Source organism: Hypanus sabinus, chromosome 12 (genome assembly GCF_030144855.1).
Source record: "Hypanus sabinus isolate sHypSab1 chromosome 12, sHypSab1.hap1, whole genome shotgun sequence".
Classification (NCBI taxonomy): Eukaryota; Metazoa; Chordata; class Chondrichthyes; order Myliobatiformes; family Dasyatidae; genus Hypanus; species Hypanus sabinus.
Genome location: NC_082717.1, coordinates 33,257,552 through 33,273,121, shown reverse-complemented (window position 1 = coordinate 33,273,121; position 15,570 = coordinate 33,257,552). Strand labels below are relative to the sequence as shown.

The following is a 15,570-nucleotide window of genomic DNA, read 5'->3' as shown; positions in this document are numbered from 1 at the left end:
ATTTTATTCAATTTGAGCTCAAAGTATTGAAGTGATAGACTAGATTGAATAAAAAAAACATGTTGTTCTTTTGTGTGTGACTCATAAAGTGTTATTTATCTCACAGGAAACATTTCCAGTTGTGAACAATAATGAAGATATATTGCCTTCACAAAGTAAACAAGACTTAGGAAACTTAAAACAAAAGGGAGATGCTCAACAAACTTCAGTGCAGAAAGAAATTGAGCACTGCCATGTTAAAGTTGAGCAGCCGTCTACAAGCATGCATTTGAATGAAATTAAGGAAGAAGATATAAGCTTTACATGGGATGAGCCTGCTCTAAAGAAGCAGAAGACTGAGAAGAACCCTGAAGGGAAACCTGTAAAATTCGAACGAGGAAATGTAGAGATCGGGGAGCTGCAAATGAACTGGAATATAATCCAGGTATGTACACTTCATTGCTTAGTTATATTACACAAGATTGCTGTTTAGGTAAGAGGTTTTTTGTTCTAAATTTGAATATATTTACTTTGCAATAGCACTGACTCCCCATATTATCTCTATTCAGAATTGGGGTTTATTGTCACTGGTACATGTTGTTACTGTGTGGCCGCAGTATAGTGCAAGACTTATTGCAATATAGAATAAAATAGTGCAAAAGAGGATTAATGGAAGTGTTAATTAGTTCATGGACTGTTCAGAAACCTGATGGTAGAGAAGAAGCTGCTGTTTCTGAATCATTGAGTGTAAGTACTCAGAGTACTATACCTTTTTCCTGATTGTAAGACAAGAAGAAGACATGTCGTGGATGGTCAGGGTCATCACTGATGCATGTTGCCTTCCTGGGGCACTGTCTTTTGCAGATGTCCTCAAAGATTCTGTCCATGATGGAGCTGGCTGAGTCTGCAACCCTTTGCAGCCATTTTTTGATCCTGTGCATCAGAGCCAGGTGTGATACAACTAGTCAGAATAATCTCCATTGTACATCTGTAAGAAATTGCTGGAGTTTTTGGTGGCAGGCCAAATATCCACAAATTCGGAATGAAGCAGAGCTGCTTCTATATCTTCATGATTGCATCAATCTTTTGGGCCCGGGATGGATCCTCTGAGATGCTGACGTTCAGTAACCTGAAGCCTGAAAATTTTCTACTGTTGAACCCTCAATGAGGACCTGGTGTACATTGTCCTAATTGCTCTTCCTGAAGGCCACAATCAATTCCTGACATTGAATGCATGGTTGTTGTTGTGACACCACTTAACCAGCCAATCCACCTCACATCTATATGAATCTTCATTGGCATCCGAGATTCTGCTAGCGGTGTCATTGGCAAATGTACAAACAATGATTGAGTTGTGCCAAGTCACAAAGCCATGAGAATAGAGAGAGTAGTGTACTGGGCTAAACATGCATCCTTTAGGTGCACCTATTGGAGGAGTGGTCATTACTGATCTGTACTGACTGTTGTCTGTCAATAAGACAGTAAGACAAAGGAGCAGAAGTAGGCCATTCAGCCCATTGAGTCTGCTCTGCCATTCCATCATGGCTGATCTCGGATTCCACTCAACCCCGTATACCTGCCTTCTTGTCATATCCTTTGATGCCCTGACCAATCAAGCAACTATCAGCTTCTGCCTTAAATATACCCATGGCCTTTACCGCAGTCTGTGGCAGAGAATTCCACAGATTCACTACCCTGTCAAAAAAAATTTCGCCTTCCCTCTGTTCTAAAAGATTGCTCCTCAGTTTTGAAACTGTGCCCGCTAGTCCTGGATACCCTCACCATAGGAAACATCCTCTCCACATCCACCCTATCTAGTCCTTTCAACGTTTGGTACGTGTCAATAAAATCCCCCTGCATTCTTCTAAATTCCAGTGAGTACAAGCCCAAACCTGCCAAATGCTCCTCATATGTTGACCCCTTCACTCCCGGAATCATCTTCATAAACCTCCTTTGTACTCTCTCCAATGACAACACATCCTTTCTGAGACATGGGGCCCAAAACTGTTGATAATACTCCAAGTCCAGCCTGACTGGTGCCATATAAAAGCTCAGCATAGAAGTTGTGATATTCATTGTTAGAAAATTGATAAAATCTGGTCCGGTTACTCACTGAATATTTCAGTGATGTATTCAGAATCATCTTGATTCTGAAGATGTTGGAAGAAAAGTGGAGATTGGCAACAATGTTGGTAAAATTTTTTGTGAGTATTGTTAAGTTGCAATAAGATTTTTTTTGTGTTCATTTTCTGGATCTGGACATACCCAGCATTTATTGCCTATCTGCAGCTGTTCCTTTCAAGGTGTTGGTGAACTGCCTCTTGAATCACCACAGTGAAAGTGCTTCCACCATGGTGGTGGGCAGGAGGTGCTATGATTAGACCCAGCAACAACTGAGAACAAACAATATGTTTCCAAGTCGTGATGGTGTGCAGCTTGGAGAGGAGCCAATAGGCAATGTTGTTCTAAGCATGTGTTGCAACTTGTGCTGGGTTTTGGAGTCACTGCTTTGCTTTTTGTATTAGTTCACACTGAAGCCACACTACAATGGTGTGGAAGGAGTGGTTGTTGGGATGCTTATCAAGTACCATTCACCTAAGTAAATGATTTGTGTTTTGTATATGATGAAAAGGTCTTGGAGCATTTTGGATGTATGCTCAGTGGCCACTTTGTTAGTCACACTAGTACACCTGCTCAGTAATGTAAATATCTAATTGACAACAACTCAATGCATAAAACCATGTAGGCATGGTCAAGAGATTCAGTTGGTTGTTCAGACCAAACATCAGAATAGGGAAGATATGTGATCTAAGTGACTTTGACTGTGGAATGATTGTTGGTACCAGACAAGGTTGTTTGGGTATCTCAGAATCTTGTGATCTCTTGGTATTTTCCCGTATTACAGTCTCTAGAACCTACAGAAAATGGTGTGAACAGCATCCAGTAAGCGACGTTTCTGTTGGAGAAAATGCCTTGATAATGAGAGGTTAGAGGAGAATAGTCGGACTGGTTCGAGCTGACGGGAAGGTTGCAGAAACTCAAATAACCAGATCCTACAACATTGGTGCGCAGAAGAACATCTCTGAATGCAGAACATATCAAACCTTGAAGCACTTGGGCTACAGCAGCAGCAGACACGAGCATGCATCAATGGCCACTTTATTAGGTACAGGAGGTACTTCATTCACCTAAGTAAATGACAGTCACTGAGTGTCTGTCACTTGCCACATGGTGACTCACAGCCTCCAATCACTTTTATATCCGTGGTGTTTATTTCTTTAGTCCAGTTGAGCATTTGGCCAATGGTGATTATGGAGACTTGGTGAAGGTATTACCATTAAACATCAAGGGATAGTCTTCCTAGTTGGAGATGGTTATTGCTGGACACTTCTGTGGCATGAATGCTTCTTGCCACTTATTAGTTTGCACCAAAATCTTGTCTGGACCTTACTGCATACAGTTATGGGCTGCTTCATTTGCCGAGGTGTTGCAAACAGAACTGAACACTTGGCAATCATCAATGAACATTCCCACATCTGACCTTGTGAAGGAAAGAGGGTCTTTGATGAAGCAGCTGAAAATGCCCTAAGGAAGTCCTGCAGTGATGTCCTGGGACTGAGATCATTGGTCGTCAACAACCACAGCCACTTATCTTTCTGGGATTAATGATCACAGCCAGTGCAGTGTTTTTTTTTTCTTTTATGTGTTTTGACTTCAGTTTTATCTGGGCATTTTGTTTTGATACCTAAAGCAGTGAGTCCCACCTTGCCTCCGGAATTCAGCTCTTGGATTCTTGGTTGATCCAAAGCTGTGATGAGGTCTGTTGGACTTGAACCATTGCCTAGGTTTCTCGTCTAGTTAGATAACCACTGGCAGTCGACTTGTCCTTTTTATTGACTGGGAACTTCACTGACTTCCCATGAGCATTTGTATGAAAAATTTACTGTGATAGCGCATTGGACTCTACCGTAACATACTGTCTTTTTAGGTTCTGTCTGAACGGACCAATACAGAGGCTTGGGCTTGTGCAAACCTTATTCAACTCTTCAAAGAAGAAAACACCATTCCATTTATTGCTCGTTATCGAAAGGAACTTACTAATAACATGGATGCTGATACTCTAAGAGAAGTTCAACAAACGTTTGAAGAACTGACGTGAGTACTGCAAAAAAAAATGATGTTCTTTTGTGTAAAATTTTATAAACCTTGTTTTCTATCTATGGGAAGTAACAGGCCCTTCTTGCCTTCCAAGCCGTGCCAACCAACTTCCCATTTGACCAATTAACCTATCTATCTGTACGTCTCTCATGTGGCAGAAAACCAGAGCACTCAGAGGAAACCCACACGATCATGGGGAGAAATGTACCAACTCCATACGTACAACGGCAGAATTGAACCCTAGTCACTAGTTTTGTAATAGCTTTAAGCCAGCTGCTACTCTATCATGCTGCCCTTAAAATATATAGGGATATTACTTATTATTGTAGATTATTATTAAAGAGCTTCCAGTTATAAAACATATACCTGGGTTAGTAAATTTGCTGATGACACAAAGGTTGGGGATGTGGTGGATAGTGTGGAGGGCTGTCAGGGGTTACAGCGGGACACTGATAGGATGCAAAACCCGGCTGAGAAGTGGCAGATGGAGTTCAGCCCAGATAAGTGTGAGGTGATTCATTTTGGTAGGTCAAATATGATGGCAGAACATAGTATTAATGTTCAGTGTGGAGGATCAGAGGGATCTTGCTGTCCGAGTCCATAGAACACTCAAAGCTGCTGCGCAGGTAGACTCTGTGGTTAAGAAGGCATATGGTGCATTGGCCTTCATCAACCATGGGATTGAGTTTTAGATCTGAGAGGCAATGTTGCACCCTGGTCAGACCCCACTTGGAGTACTGTGCTCAGTTCTGGTTGCCTCACTACAGAAAGAATGTGGAAACCATAGAAAGGGTGCAGAGATTTACAAGGATGTTGCCTGGATTGGGGAGCATGCCTTATGAGAATAGGTTGAGTGAACCCAGCCTTTTCTCCTTGGAGCGACGAAGGATGAGAGGTGACCTGATACAGGTGTATAAGATGATTTTGGTCAGAGGCCTTTTCCCCAGGGCTGAAGTGGCTAGCACAAGAAGGCATAGTTTTAAGGTGCTTGGAAGTAGATACAGAGGAGATGTCAGGGGTAAGTTTTTTATGCAGAGAGTAGTGAGTGCTTGGAATGGGCTGTCTGCGACGGTGGTGGAGGCAGATATGATAGGGTCTTTAAAGAGACTCCTGGATAGGTACATGGGGCTTAGAAAAATAGAGGGCTATGGGTAACCCTAGGTAATTTCTAAGGTAAGCACGTTTGGTGCAGCTTTGTGGGCTGAAGGGCCTGTATTGTGCTGTAAGTTTTTTCTGTTAAAGTGAACAAACAAGGAACTATACTGTTTCAGCTGAGGCTTGGATCCAGCTTCATTGTACACCTTGTATTATAAGTTCTGCCTTCCCTACTTGTTCAGGTGGTAAGTTGTACAAAGTCATTACTTTGGATCCAACTTTTTCTGAAGCCACCTCATCCTTCTGCAGTTCATCAGTGCCTTAAGTTAATTACTGTTTTGCTAAGGGAGCTATATCCTTTCTGTTTGCCTTCTTTACTGACTCTCAGATTGGCTCAAGTTACTTTCTATGCAGACTACTTTGTAATAACTAAGCACTTTGTGGTGCTTTATTAATATTCTTCAGTGGAAGAAGGGGAAAATGCCCGTCTTATACCACATGACTGTGCATTGTAGTTTTCAGATAGGGAGAGTTTTATTTTTTGTTCTACCACATTGGTCTTTAGCCAACACAGACTGAAGTTCTTCAACATTTAAGAATTTTGACATTCATGAGAATTCTCATGTACTCCATGGGCAAGATATGTTTGCTTGAAGTCATTTTTTGGGAGGGAATTAATTATGCCACATTTACTATAAATTGTTGCAAAACTGATTTCATATTGGTCTTTATTTTGCTTCCTTTAGGCTTGTCATTAAGAAAGCTCACTCAGCAATACAGAAAATAGCAAAACAAGATAAACTGACACCTTCCATAAAAACGACATTGTTGAACTGCAGGACAGTTGAAGAAATTGAACATGTGGTTAGTAGAAAAAAAATCCTTTTTTAATTTCACATTTGAAAATTAATTTAATGATCTTGAAGGATGTAAACATGGGAACGTAATTTATTTGCTTATGATGTGAGCAAATGTCATGCTTATAGTGTGTAAAATATAAAGTATTTTCTTAACAGCTTTGTAAATGCAACAACAAATAAAAATCCAGGTACATAATTCATGTTGCAGATTACCGTCACTGTATAATTGGGCCTTGGAAAGTGAAGGAAAGTCGTGCATATGAAGATCATTCACCGGGTTTTCACTACATTAGTTACACCCACTGAAAGCCCAAAGCTCAAATCAAACTGACCAGCAGTTACGTAGGCCATTGCTGCCTGTCATCTGTCTGTAACTGCTTATTTCAGACCTCTATACACACTTGGCCAACTGTGGAAGACCACAATGACCTGCAGTCTAGATGGTAGCATGTATGACCTCCAAGTCTGAACTAGTTTTGCCATAGTCTCGCAGCTGATTCCTTAATACTGGGGAGAGGAACTAGATGGACCATGTCAGTGCTGGCTAGCTGGTAGATAGATTGGTGATCCTATTCACTTGAATGGTTCCCCTGGGTAAAGGGTAGATGCAGGTAATATTTTATTTGAATTTTGTTTGTGTTGGACATTTTCTTTTTATTCAAATCTATTTGAATTAGTTTTTAAATGTTCCTCTATATTTACAACCACTTCATAACTTTGATAGCAGTGAACCTGCTTGGTACAAATAAATAAAAACCTCAGTTTCTAGAAATCTGAAATTAAGTAAGAAAATGCTGTAACACTCATCAGGTCAGACAGCAGGCATGGAAAGAGAAACATTCCACTTAAGCTTCCGTATCTAAAAAAGCTAAGTGTAGACAGGCAGACATGCTGATGCACAATTTGTCTCTACTGAAAATTGTGAATGTCCTATGGGGTATGACAGGAATAAAACTTATTTTAATGCTTGTTTTAGATTAACATTGGTTGCAAGACATACACTTCTAACAGCATAAATCTGCACTGGTACAGAAACTCAGTTTTGTTTCAGAACCCATGAAGTCTGATAGGCTTGAAAGGCATATTCTCATTGATCATTGGTATTAATTCTGTTTATCGTTCCCGACAATTTCTTCAAGAATTGAATCTGATTCTCTTGTCCATCATTAGCAACTTTTGTAATATTTTATCCTAGTACCTTGCCTTTTACATTACAATATAATTTGCATTACTTCCTTGACTATTTTCATTTTAAATAGTAAACCATTAAACTTAATTGAGTTTAATTAAACACACACAAAATGCTGGAAGAACTGAATAGGCCAGGCAGCATCAATGGAAAAGGGTAAACAATTGGCATTTTGGACTGAGACTGTTCGCCAGGACTGATTAATTGACTGATTAAACTTTATTGAGCTTCACTGCAAACTCCACTACTGCCACCGGTAAAGCAAACCGAGTCAAGTTATCTGACTTGCACAAAAAGAGACAAACTTCCAAGCAGAGAGAGAGTGAAGTAGTTGTTGTTTTGGGCAAATAACTTCATTCAAGAACAAGGAAAATATAGAAATGAATCATGTTTTAAGTTGCAGAGAGAGGGTGGAAAGAATCTGGTGGAAAGTCTGTGATAGGGTAGAGAGAGTGAATGTCAAAAGTGGCATTTGGAGAGAGGATGGCAAAGACTATTGAGCTAAACAAATGATAAAGTTAGTGAGGTCAAAGTAGTAGACAAGTGAATATGAAATTATCAGAGAAAGGGAGAAATAGAAGCTGAATTCTGGAAATGTGAAATACGAGGCTGTAGTGATCATAGCATTGAACTCATTGTTAGTCCAAAAAGTATTATGTGTACTTTTTAGTGCAGGAAGTAAAATCAAAGAAGGATTAATTTAGCAAATTAATGTGGACATGAAACTGGAAGTTTGGGGTTACCTTGGCGATTTAACAGAGTAGTCAGCCAGTCTGTGTTTAATTTCATCATTGTAGAGAAGACCACAGGAGAAACACTGAATATAGTATTCCAGACTGAAACGAATTCAAGTAAGTACTGGAAAGTACTGGTAATTCACTGGAAAGTGTTCCTGTCCCTAGATGATAAAGAAAGGGGATAAGGGACCCACTCAGTCATTCTAGTTCCCCTGCAGTTTGTTTCAATTACTTTCTCCTGGTTTTCATCTATCACAGAAATACACTCTCATCCCGTCTCCAATCCTCTTCTGGCAGCTTGTTTGTTTTAAACTTTTCCCAGTTTTGATGACGGCTCATCAATCTGAAGTGTTCAATCTTTTTTAGATTCTGTCTGATTTGAAAATTCCCAGCAATTTCTATTTTATTGAGTTCCCTATTTATATTTGATATTGCAAAATGGAATACAATGAAATTATTATAATTTTCACACTTGGTAAACTATCATCTTTGTCTAAATATTTCCTTTACTGTTTTCAGTTTGCACCTTATAAAAGTGGAAGCACAAAGACTAAAGCTCAGAAGGCCCGTCAACTTGGCCTAGAACCTGCAGCAAATCTATTGATTGACTGTCCGGGAAGATTTAACCTAAATAACTATATAAAGTCAAATGTAGAAGGTACGTTTTCAACTTCAGATTCAGGTCTAATTGTACTTTATTTTACCCTCCTTGTGGGGCCGTAGAAGAAAATGTGGAAGATCACAGAATTAATAGTCTAACAGTCTTGTTTCAATATTCCTACTTTTGTCACTGAAGCAGATAAACATAGAACATATAGAATATAGAATAGTACAGCATATTACAGGCCCTTCGACCCACAATGTTGTGCTGACCCTCAAACTCTGCCTCACATATAACCCTCCATATTAAATTCCTCCATATATCTATCTAGTAGTCTCTTAAACTTCACTAGTGTGTCTGCCTCCACCACTGACTCAGGCAGTGCATTCCACGCACCAACCACTCTGAGTGAAAAACCTTCCTCTAATATCCCCCTTGAACTTTCCTCTCCTTACCTTAAAGCCATGTCCTCTTGTACTGAGCAGTGTTGCCCTGGGGAAGAGGCACTGGCTGTCCACTGTCTATTCCTCTTAATATCTTGTACACCTCTATCATGTCTCCTGGACTATCCCTACTACCTTTTTTAACAAGGGGACAACATTCGCCTCCCTCCAATCCTCCGGTACCATTCCCGTGGACAACGAGGACATAAAGATCCTAGCCAGAGGCTCAGCAATCTCTTTCCTCGCCTCGTGGAGCAGCTTGGGGAATATTCCGTCAGACCCCGGGGACTTATCTGTCCTAATGTATTTTAACAACTCCAACACCTCCTCTCCCTTAATATCAACATGCACCAGAATATCAACCTCATTCATATTGTCCTCACCGTCATCAAGTTCCCTCTCATTGGTGAATACCAAAGAGAAGTATTCATTGAGGACCTCGCTCACTTCCACAGCCTCCAGGCACATCTTCCCACTTCTATCTCTAATCGGTCCTACCTTCACTCCTGTCATCCTTTTGTTCTTCACATAATCGAAGAATGCCTTGGGGTTTTCCTTTACCCTACTTGCCAAGGCCTTCTCATGCCCCCTTCTTGCCCTTCTTAGCACCTTCTTAAACTCCTTTCTTGCTACCTTATATTCCTCAATAGACCCATCTGATCCTTGCTTCCTAAACCTCATGTATGCTACAAATAAGTCATTTGTATTTAACTGTGTAAATGCTGTTATATGATGAAATCAGTTTTTTACTACAATATGATTATTTGCATTTTAATACCATGAAATACAGCTTTTACCTTCCTATACTCTTATATTATTCAGAAAATACATGTTGCTGTATTAACACAACAAATGACAACATACCCAAAAAAGAACACAAAAAATGCCTTTCCTATTTCAACAAGTGGTAATCTATATAAAAAATGTGTAAAATTTAACAGTATTTATAATACAATTCAAAAATCATTAAGTAAATATAAGTTTTCTACAAATTTTGGAAGCTGCATTGTCTACAAAAGGTAATACTCTTTTAATCTTCTGTTAAGTCCAAATCCTTGACATAGTTAATGAAGGGTTGCCACATATTCTCAAATATCTGCTGTTTGGACCTTAATATATAGGTTATCCTTTCCAATGGGAGACTTGATAACATCTGCCTTATCCATTGAGTAGTGCTTGGTCTATGAGTACTTTTCCATAATTGTACAATACATTTTTTAGCATGAAGTAAGCTGAGATCTAAAAATGCACATTTTAATTCCACGTCCCATTCCCATTCTGATATGTCTCTCCATGGCCTCCTTTACTGCCAAAATGAATCCAAACTCAGGTTGGAGGAACAACACCTTATATATACCGGCAGGGTAGCCTCCAACCTGATGGCACAAACATTGGCTTCTCTAACTTCCATTAATGCCCCTCCCCTTCTTACCCCATCCCTGACATATTTAGTTGTTTGTTCTCCATCTCTGTCTGGTGCTTTCCCCCCACCTCCTTTCTTTCTCCCAAGGCCTCCCGTCCCATGATCCTTTCCCTCCTCCAGCTCAGTATCACTTTCGCCAATCACCTTTCCACTCTTAGCTTCATCTCACCCCCTCCGGTCTTCTCCTATCATTTCGCATTTCCCCCTTCCCCCCACTACTTTCAAATCTCTTACTATCTTTCCTTTCGGTTAGTCCTGACGAAGGGTCTTGGCCCGAAATGTCGACAGTGCTTCTCCTTATGGATGTACAAATGGTGCTGCCTGGCCTGCTGTGTTCCACCAGCATTTTGTGTGTGTTCTATAAATGCTTGTTCATTTTTACTGTAATTATGTTTCTCTGGGTACAAACCCAACAGAAAGAGTTTAGGTTCCAGTGAAACTTCTTTTGAAATAATTTTCTCGATTGTAGCTTGTACATCTTCCCAGAATGCTCCAGTCTCTCTACATTGCCACACACAATGAAACAATGTACCTCTAGCTTCTGTACATTTTGTGCATATATCTGATATGTTTTTGTTGTATCGGTTTAATTCCACTGGTGTGACATATGTCAACATTAACCGTTTGTACTGTATCAATTTAAAGCAAGTGTTTATTGACTTAATATGAGCATTGGTGTACAAGCTGTTTTCTATTCTTCGTCCGAAATTTTAAGCTGCAAATTTTCCTCCCAGGTTTTCAATTTGTATTGTGAATTTTCAAACCAGCAAGATACCAGCAAATTATGAAATTCTGAAATGATACCCTTTCTCAAACTGTCCTTTATCATAATTTTTTCCAAGTGTGAATGTAGGGGTCTAGTAAGTGTGTTGTTTTGGTATACCTTCACAAAACTTCTTCTCTGGAGGAATTTGTAGAAATGTTTACTACTGAAGTTAAAGGTACACCTCAGCTCCTCAAAAGATGACATAATGTCTGAGTCTGCTAAATAAAGTTTTTGAATCATTTGCAGTCCCTTGGATTTCCATTCTTTAAATGTTGCATCTGCTCTTCCTGGTACAAAGAACTGATTGCCCCATATTGGATTATATTGTGATAATACATATGGTTCCTTTAAATATTTTTTACATCATACCATACCTTTATCATGTACTTTACAATTGGATTTTTAGTTTGCTTCTGTAATTTTTTAACTGTATCTGAGTATATGTATAAAGGAAGAGGTAATTTTAGACCGTGAGATTCCATTTCTATCCAATGAGGAGAATCATTTGTTGAAAAATAGAACATAATAGTTCTCAGCTGTAACAACCTGAGATTGGTAGGCCTGCCGGAGGGTGCTGTGGGACGAGATACATTTTCTTTTTTGGAGAAGTGGTTACTGAAAACACTGGAGATTAAAACTCTGTGGTCCCCAATTGATATTGAAAGGGCACACAGAATTGGACCAATGAGGGAAACCAAGGCGTCACCGAGAACACTAATAATGAAGTCCTCAACTACAAGGACAAGCAAGCAGTCTTTATTGCTTCATGTGCTAAAAAAGACTCTCCGTACAAGGACCAGCAAGTAAGATTCTACTCGGACCTAGCCACGGGAATACACCAATTGAGGAAGCAATTCAACCTGGCCCGCCAGGATCTACATAGCCTGGGGATCCAACATGGAGTGGTTTACCTGGTGACACATAAAGGACGCACCTACACTTTCAATACCCCGATTGAAGGCGGAAGAGTTTATTAAGAAGATCCAGAAAGGTGCCGACGGAAGCTAAATAAAAACGGTAGAACATTTGAATAATGTGAGATAAAACAATGTATTAAGCGCATGACTGTTACAAAATCTTCTTAATCAGTGTTTTGGACTCTGCTAAAATGTTTGGCTGATATGGCCAATATATTAAGCACAAATATGTTCACGCAGGCAGACGCGCATGTAAAAGCATACACATATTGAAATACTAAAAGTTGAGGTATAAAATATGCTCTTTAAGGATATGTGTTTTACATGTGGGACAAAAATATTTAAATGATAAGAGCTAATGACAGAGTAAAAATACTACAGGTGTTGCAGATGAGAGTTAATTTGCGTTATAATAAGGATACTAGCAGTAATTGATTGGTTTGAGTAAAGATAAGAGTGGACGGACTGATCCTCACTAAGTGTGGAACAGTTGTCAGCGAGAACGGGAGACAGAATGTTTTTTTTGGGGGGGGTTCCCCCGAAAGTGGGGGGGGGGGAATTGTTTATGTTCAGTGTGTTGGGTGTGGGTTCAATCATTTAGGTTTGTTAAGTTTCTCTTTAAATGTATTCTTATATTACAAGGTAATCTATTCTTTTTTGTTGGAAATGTCTCAAGGTGTAAACCTTAATTTTGTTTCTTGGAACTGCAGAGGTCTGCAGCAACTTAGAAAAGTTAAACAAGTTATGAACAAGATAAAATCATTTTAATATGCTGCATGATTTCCCTTAATGTATAGCATGTTAAGAAAATGTACCTTTTATGCAGTGATGATGGGGATAATTAGACTAGGTGCAGAATTTTAAAATAATCATTTAACGCCTTGACTTTTATTCATGTTAATGATGAGATAAAAAATTTCAGAGGCAGTTTGGAATAGGTGAAAAATTTGGAGCATGGTAATTTATGTACTTCAAACTGAAATTACAGGGCCAGTATCCAACATGGGTGCAGAAAAGTGAATTATCACATGGGAAATGCAACACAAAAAAACAAAATCTGAATGGATGTATGCTGTTAAATGTAGTGTATTTTTGTGCAGCTGGTTTAAATCTCAGATTTAACTGCAATGTAGACTGTTACCTTCATTTTCTTAGGGAGGCCCTGATGCATTATTAGTTTGATTTTATAAAAAATTCAGTTCCTACAAATTATTTTTGCTTGTCCTTAATTTGTCATTTGGCTTCCACATTGCTTCATTCACATAATTCATATTTTTGAAATTTTGGTTTGGTTGCTAATTTGCCTACATAACTAGATTATATATATATATATATATGAAAGAATTTTGGGGAATTGGAGAGATAGTGTGAGGCGCAATTCCAGTACAGTTCCTTTTACATTGTTTATTACACATTTGTATTAAATATTAAAGACATTTTCCCTTGTGTCAGTTGGGAATTCTAAATAGGTTGTTGGCTTTGTAATTCCAAATGTCCTACATTTCCAGTAGGACAAAAAGACGGTACTGTTTACTACCTGTCCTGTCCAGCTTGTGTATGCCCAACTTGTGTGTAGCCTATCCACGTGGATGAGTGTTAGGCCGACTGGTGGAATAGATTTGTTAGCTGCTGAGGTGTTACAGGCATCTTTTGCCATCTGAGAACTGAGTTCAGAGTTGTATTTCTGACTTGAGAACTGTTCAGGCTACAAACAGTTCACAGGGATGGGACCCTGCTGTAACCTGGGGAGCACCTGCAATCCTTGAAGAAGTCTGTCTCAGAGACTGAGCTAGCTCTGTGTTCTTTCTCTTTCCTGTCTTGGATGCAGTCTGATGTCATCTGTGGGATTTAGCAACACAGTTGTTATCAAACTTAAAGTAGTTATTCTAATTTGAAAATTTCTCAAAAAAATCGCAAATTAGGAAGTAATGAAAATATGATAAACTAAGATATCAAACTATATGAAAAAGATAAATTCTGGACTTAATAGGATATCAGGAAACTATTTATACATATACAACTTTCAAAGCCAAGGATGTTGGAATTATATCATGATTATATTATGTTAAAAACACACTTAGTTCATCACAGCTAATTGTATCAAATTATGTTGCGGTTTTTACATCCACAGATGGTAATGCTACATCAGAGTTTATGTTATAGTTCTTTTTGTTTTGATTGTATCTGGAAGTTGCAGTAGCACATGGATCAAAAGAAACTTCTGAATGGTTCTGTTTAGATACAAGCATGCAATCACTAAACTGACTGTCAAACTTCAAAAGTGGTTTAAAGAAATACATATTCTGTCTTCAGTTTGTGTAATTGAGCTATGGTACAGTGCAGGTTTGTGTTAGAATTCTGTCACAGGAGTTCCCAAACTTTTTTGTGCCATGGACTCCTACCATTAACCAAGGAGTCTGTGGACCCCGGGTTGGGAACCCCTATTCCATTGAGATCGTGATGAATCAAAAAGGATGTTTGATAGACTGTGTGCCCTTACTTTCTTTATTGAGTTTTTATTTTACCACTGTTGGGTTGGTTGAGGAAACTGAGGTTTTAATTTTGTGGGTAAACGATTTTGGTGTCTCATTCCATTAAATTTTTATATGTAGTTGCTCTTGTGGTGCTTTAGGGGGCAATCTATGACAACAAATCCAGTTCATGCACTGAATTAAAAGTAAGCTGTTTTAAGTATGATACGACATTTTATAGGGAAAATAAGAGTAGGATATTTGTGTTGCTGATAGACTAGCACACAACTAAGGACAAATGTTTTTATCTATTTATGAAACATTATGGAAGTAATCATAGTTTCCTTAAGGGGAAATCTTTACTGACAAATCTGTTGGAGTTCTTTAAGGAAATAAGAGATAAGATAGACTCTGCATTCTCCTCACAACTCAATTCCACTCATTTTTCTATTGTAGGCAAGCTTAGAGACATTGGTTCAGTTCCCTCATCCAAATCATTGACATGCAGTCCTGTGCAAAAGTCTTAGGTTCCTATATATAACTACTAGAGTGCTTAAGACTTTTGCAGAGTACTGTATTTGTCAATGTGGAGTGGAGAGTGAGTTTGTATATCTGGCGGGAACAAAGAATGTTGGGAATGGTTATGCTGGGGCACTATGGGAAGGGAATGGGGCAGGTGGCAGAGAGGGATTGTCAGGGTGGGGGGTTTCGCGGGTGCAGGCACACCAGCCCTGAGACACCAGGCAAGTTAATTTGTTTCCAAACAATTGATTTATTGATCATTACAGAATATCTCTCTGGTGCTTCCGCTCCCTCCTCTCTTCCCCCCCGCCCCACTTTTCCCATCCACGATTCCCCTCTCCCTGCCCTCTTCCTACCCTTAGTTCACAATAGAGAGCTATATCAGAATAATTACTCACGTGTTATGAAT

At 39.2% G+C, this 15,570-nt stretch overlaps 1 protein-coding gene across 3 annotated transcripts in view; it reads left to right on the top strand.

The window, feature by feature from the left end:
- Nucleotides 1-15,570, top strand: part of srbd1 (S1 RNA binding domain 1) — a 303,090-nt gene that overhangs the window by 7,951 nt on the left and 279,569 nt on the right. For all 3 annotated transcript variants that reach the window (XM_059985738.1, XM_059985737.1, XM_059985736.1), the window contains exons 5-8: nucleotides 107-424; nucleotides 3,968-4,134; nucleotides 5,979-6,096; nucleotides 8,538-8,676. In XM_059985738.1, coding sequence (XP_059841721.1) covers nucleotides 107-424; nucleotides 3,968-4,134; nucleotides 5,979-6,096; nucleotides 8,538-8,676 — 742 coding nt within the window. The remainder of the gene's footprint in view (nucleotides 1-106; nucleotides 425-3,967; nucleotides 4,135-5,978; nucleotides 6,097-8,537; nucleotides 8,677-15,570) is intronic.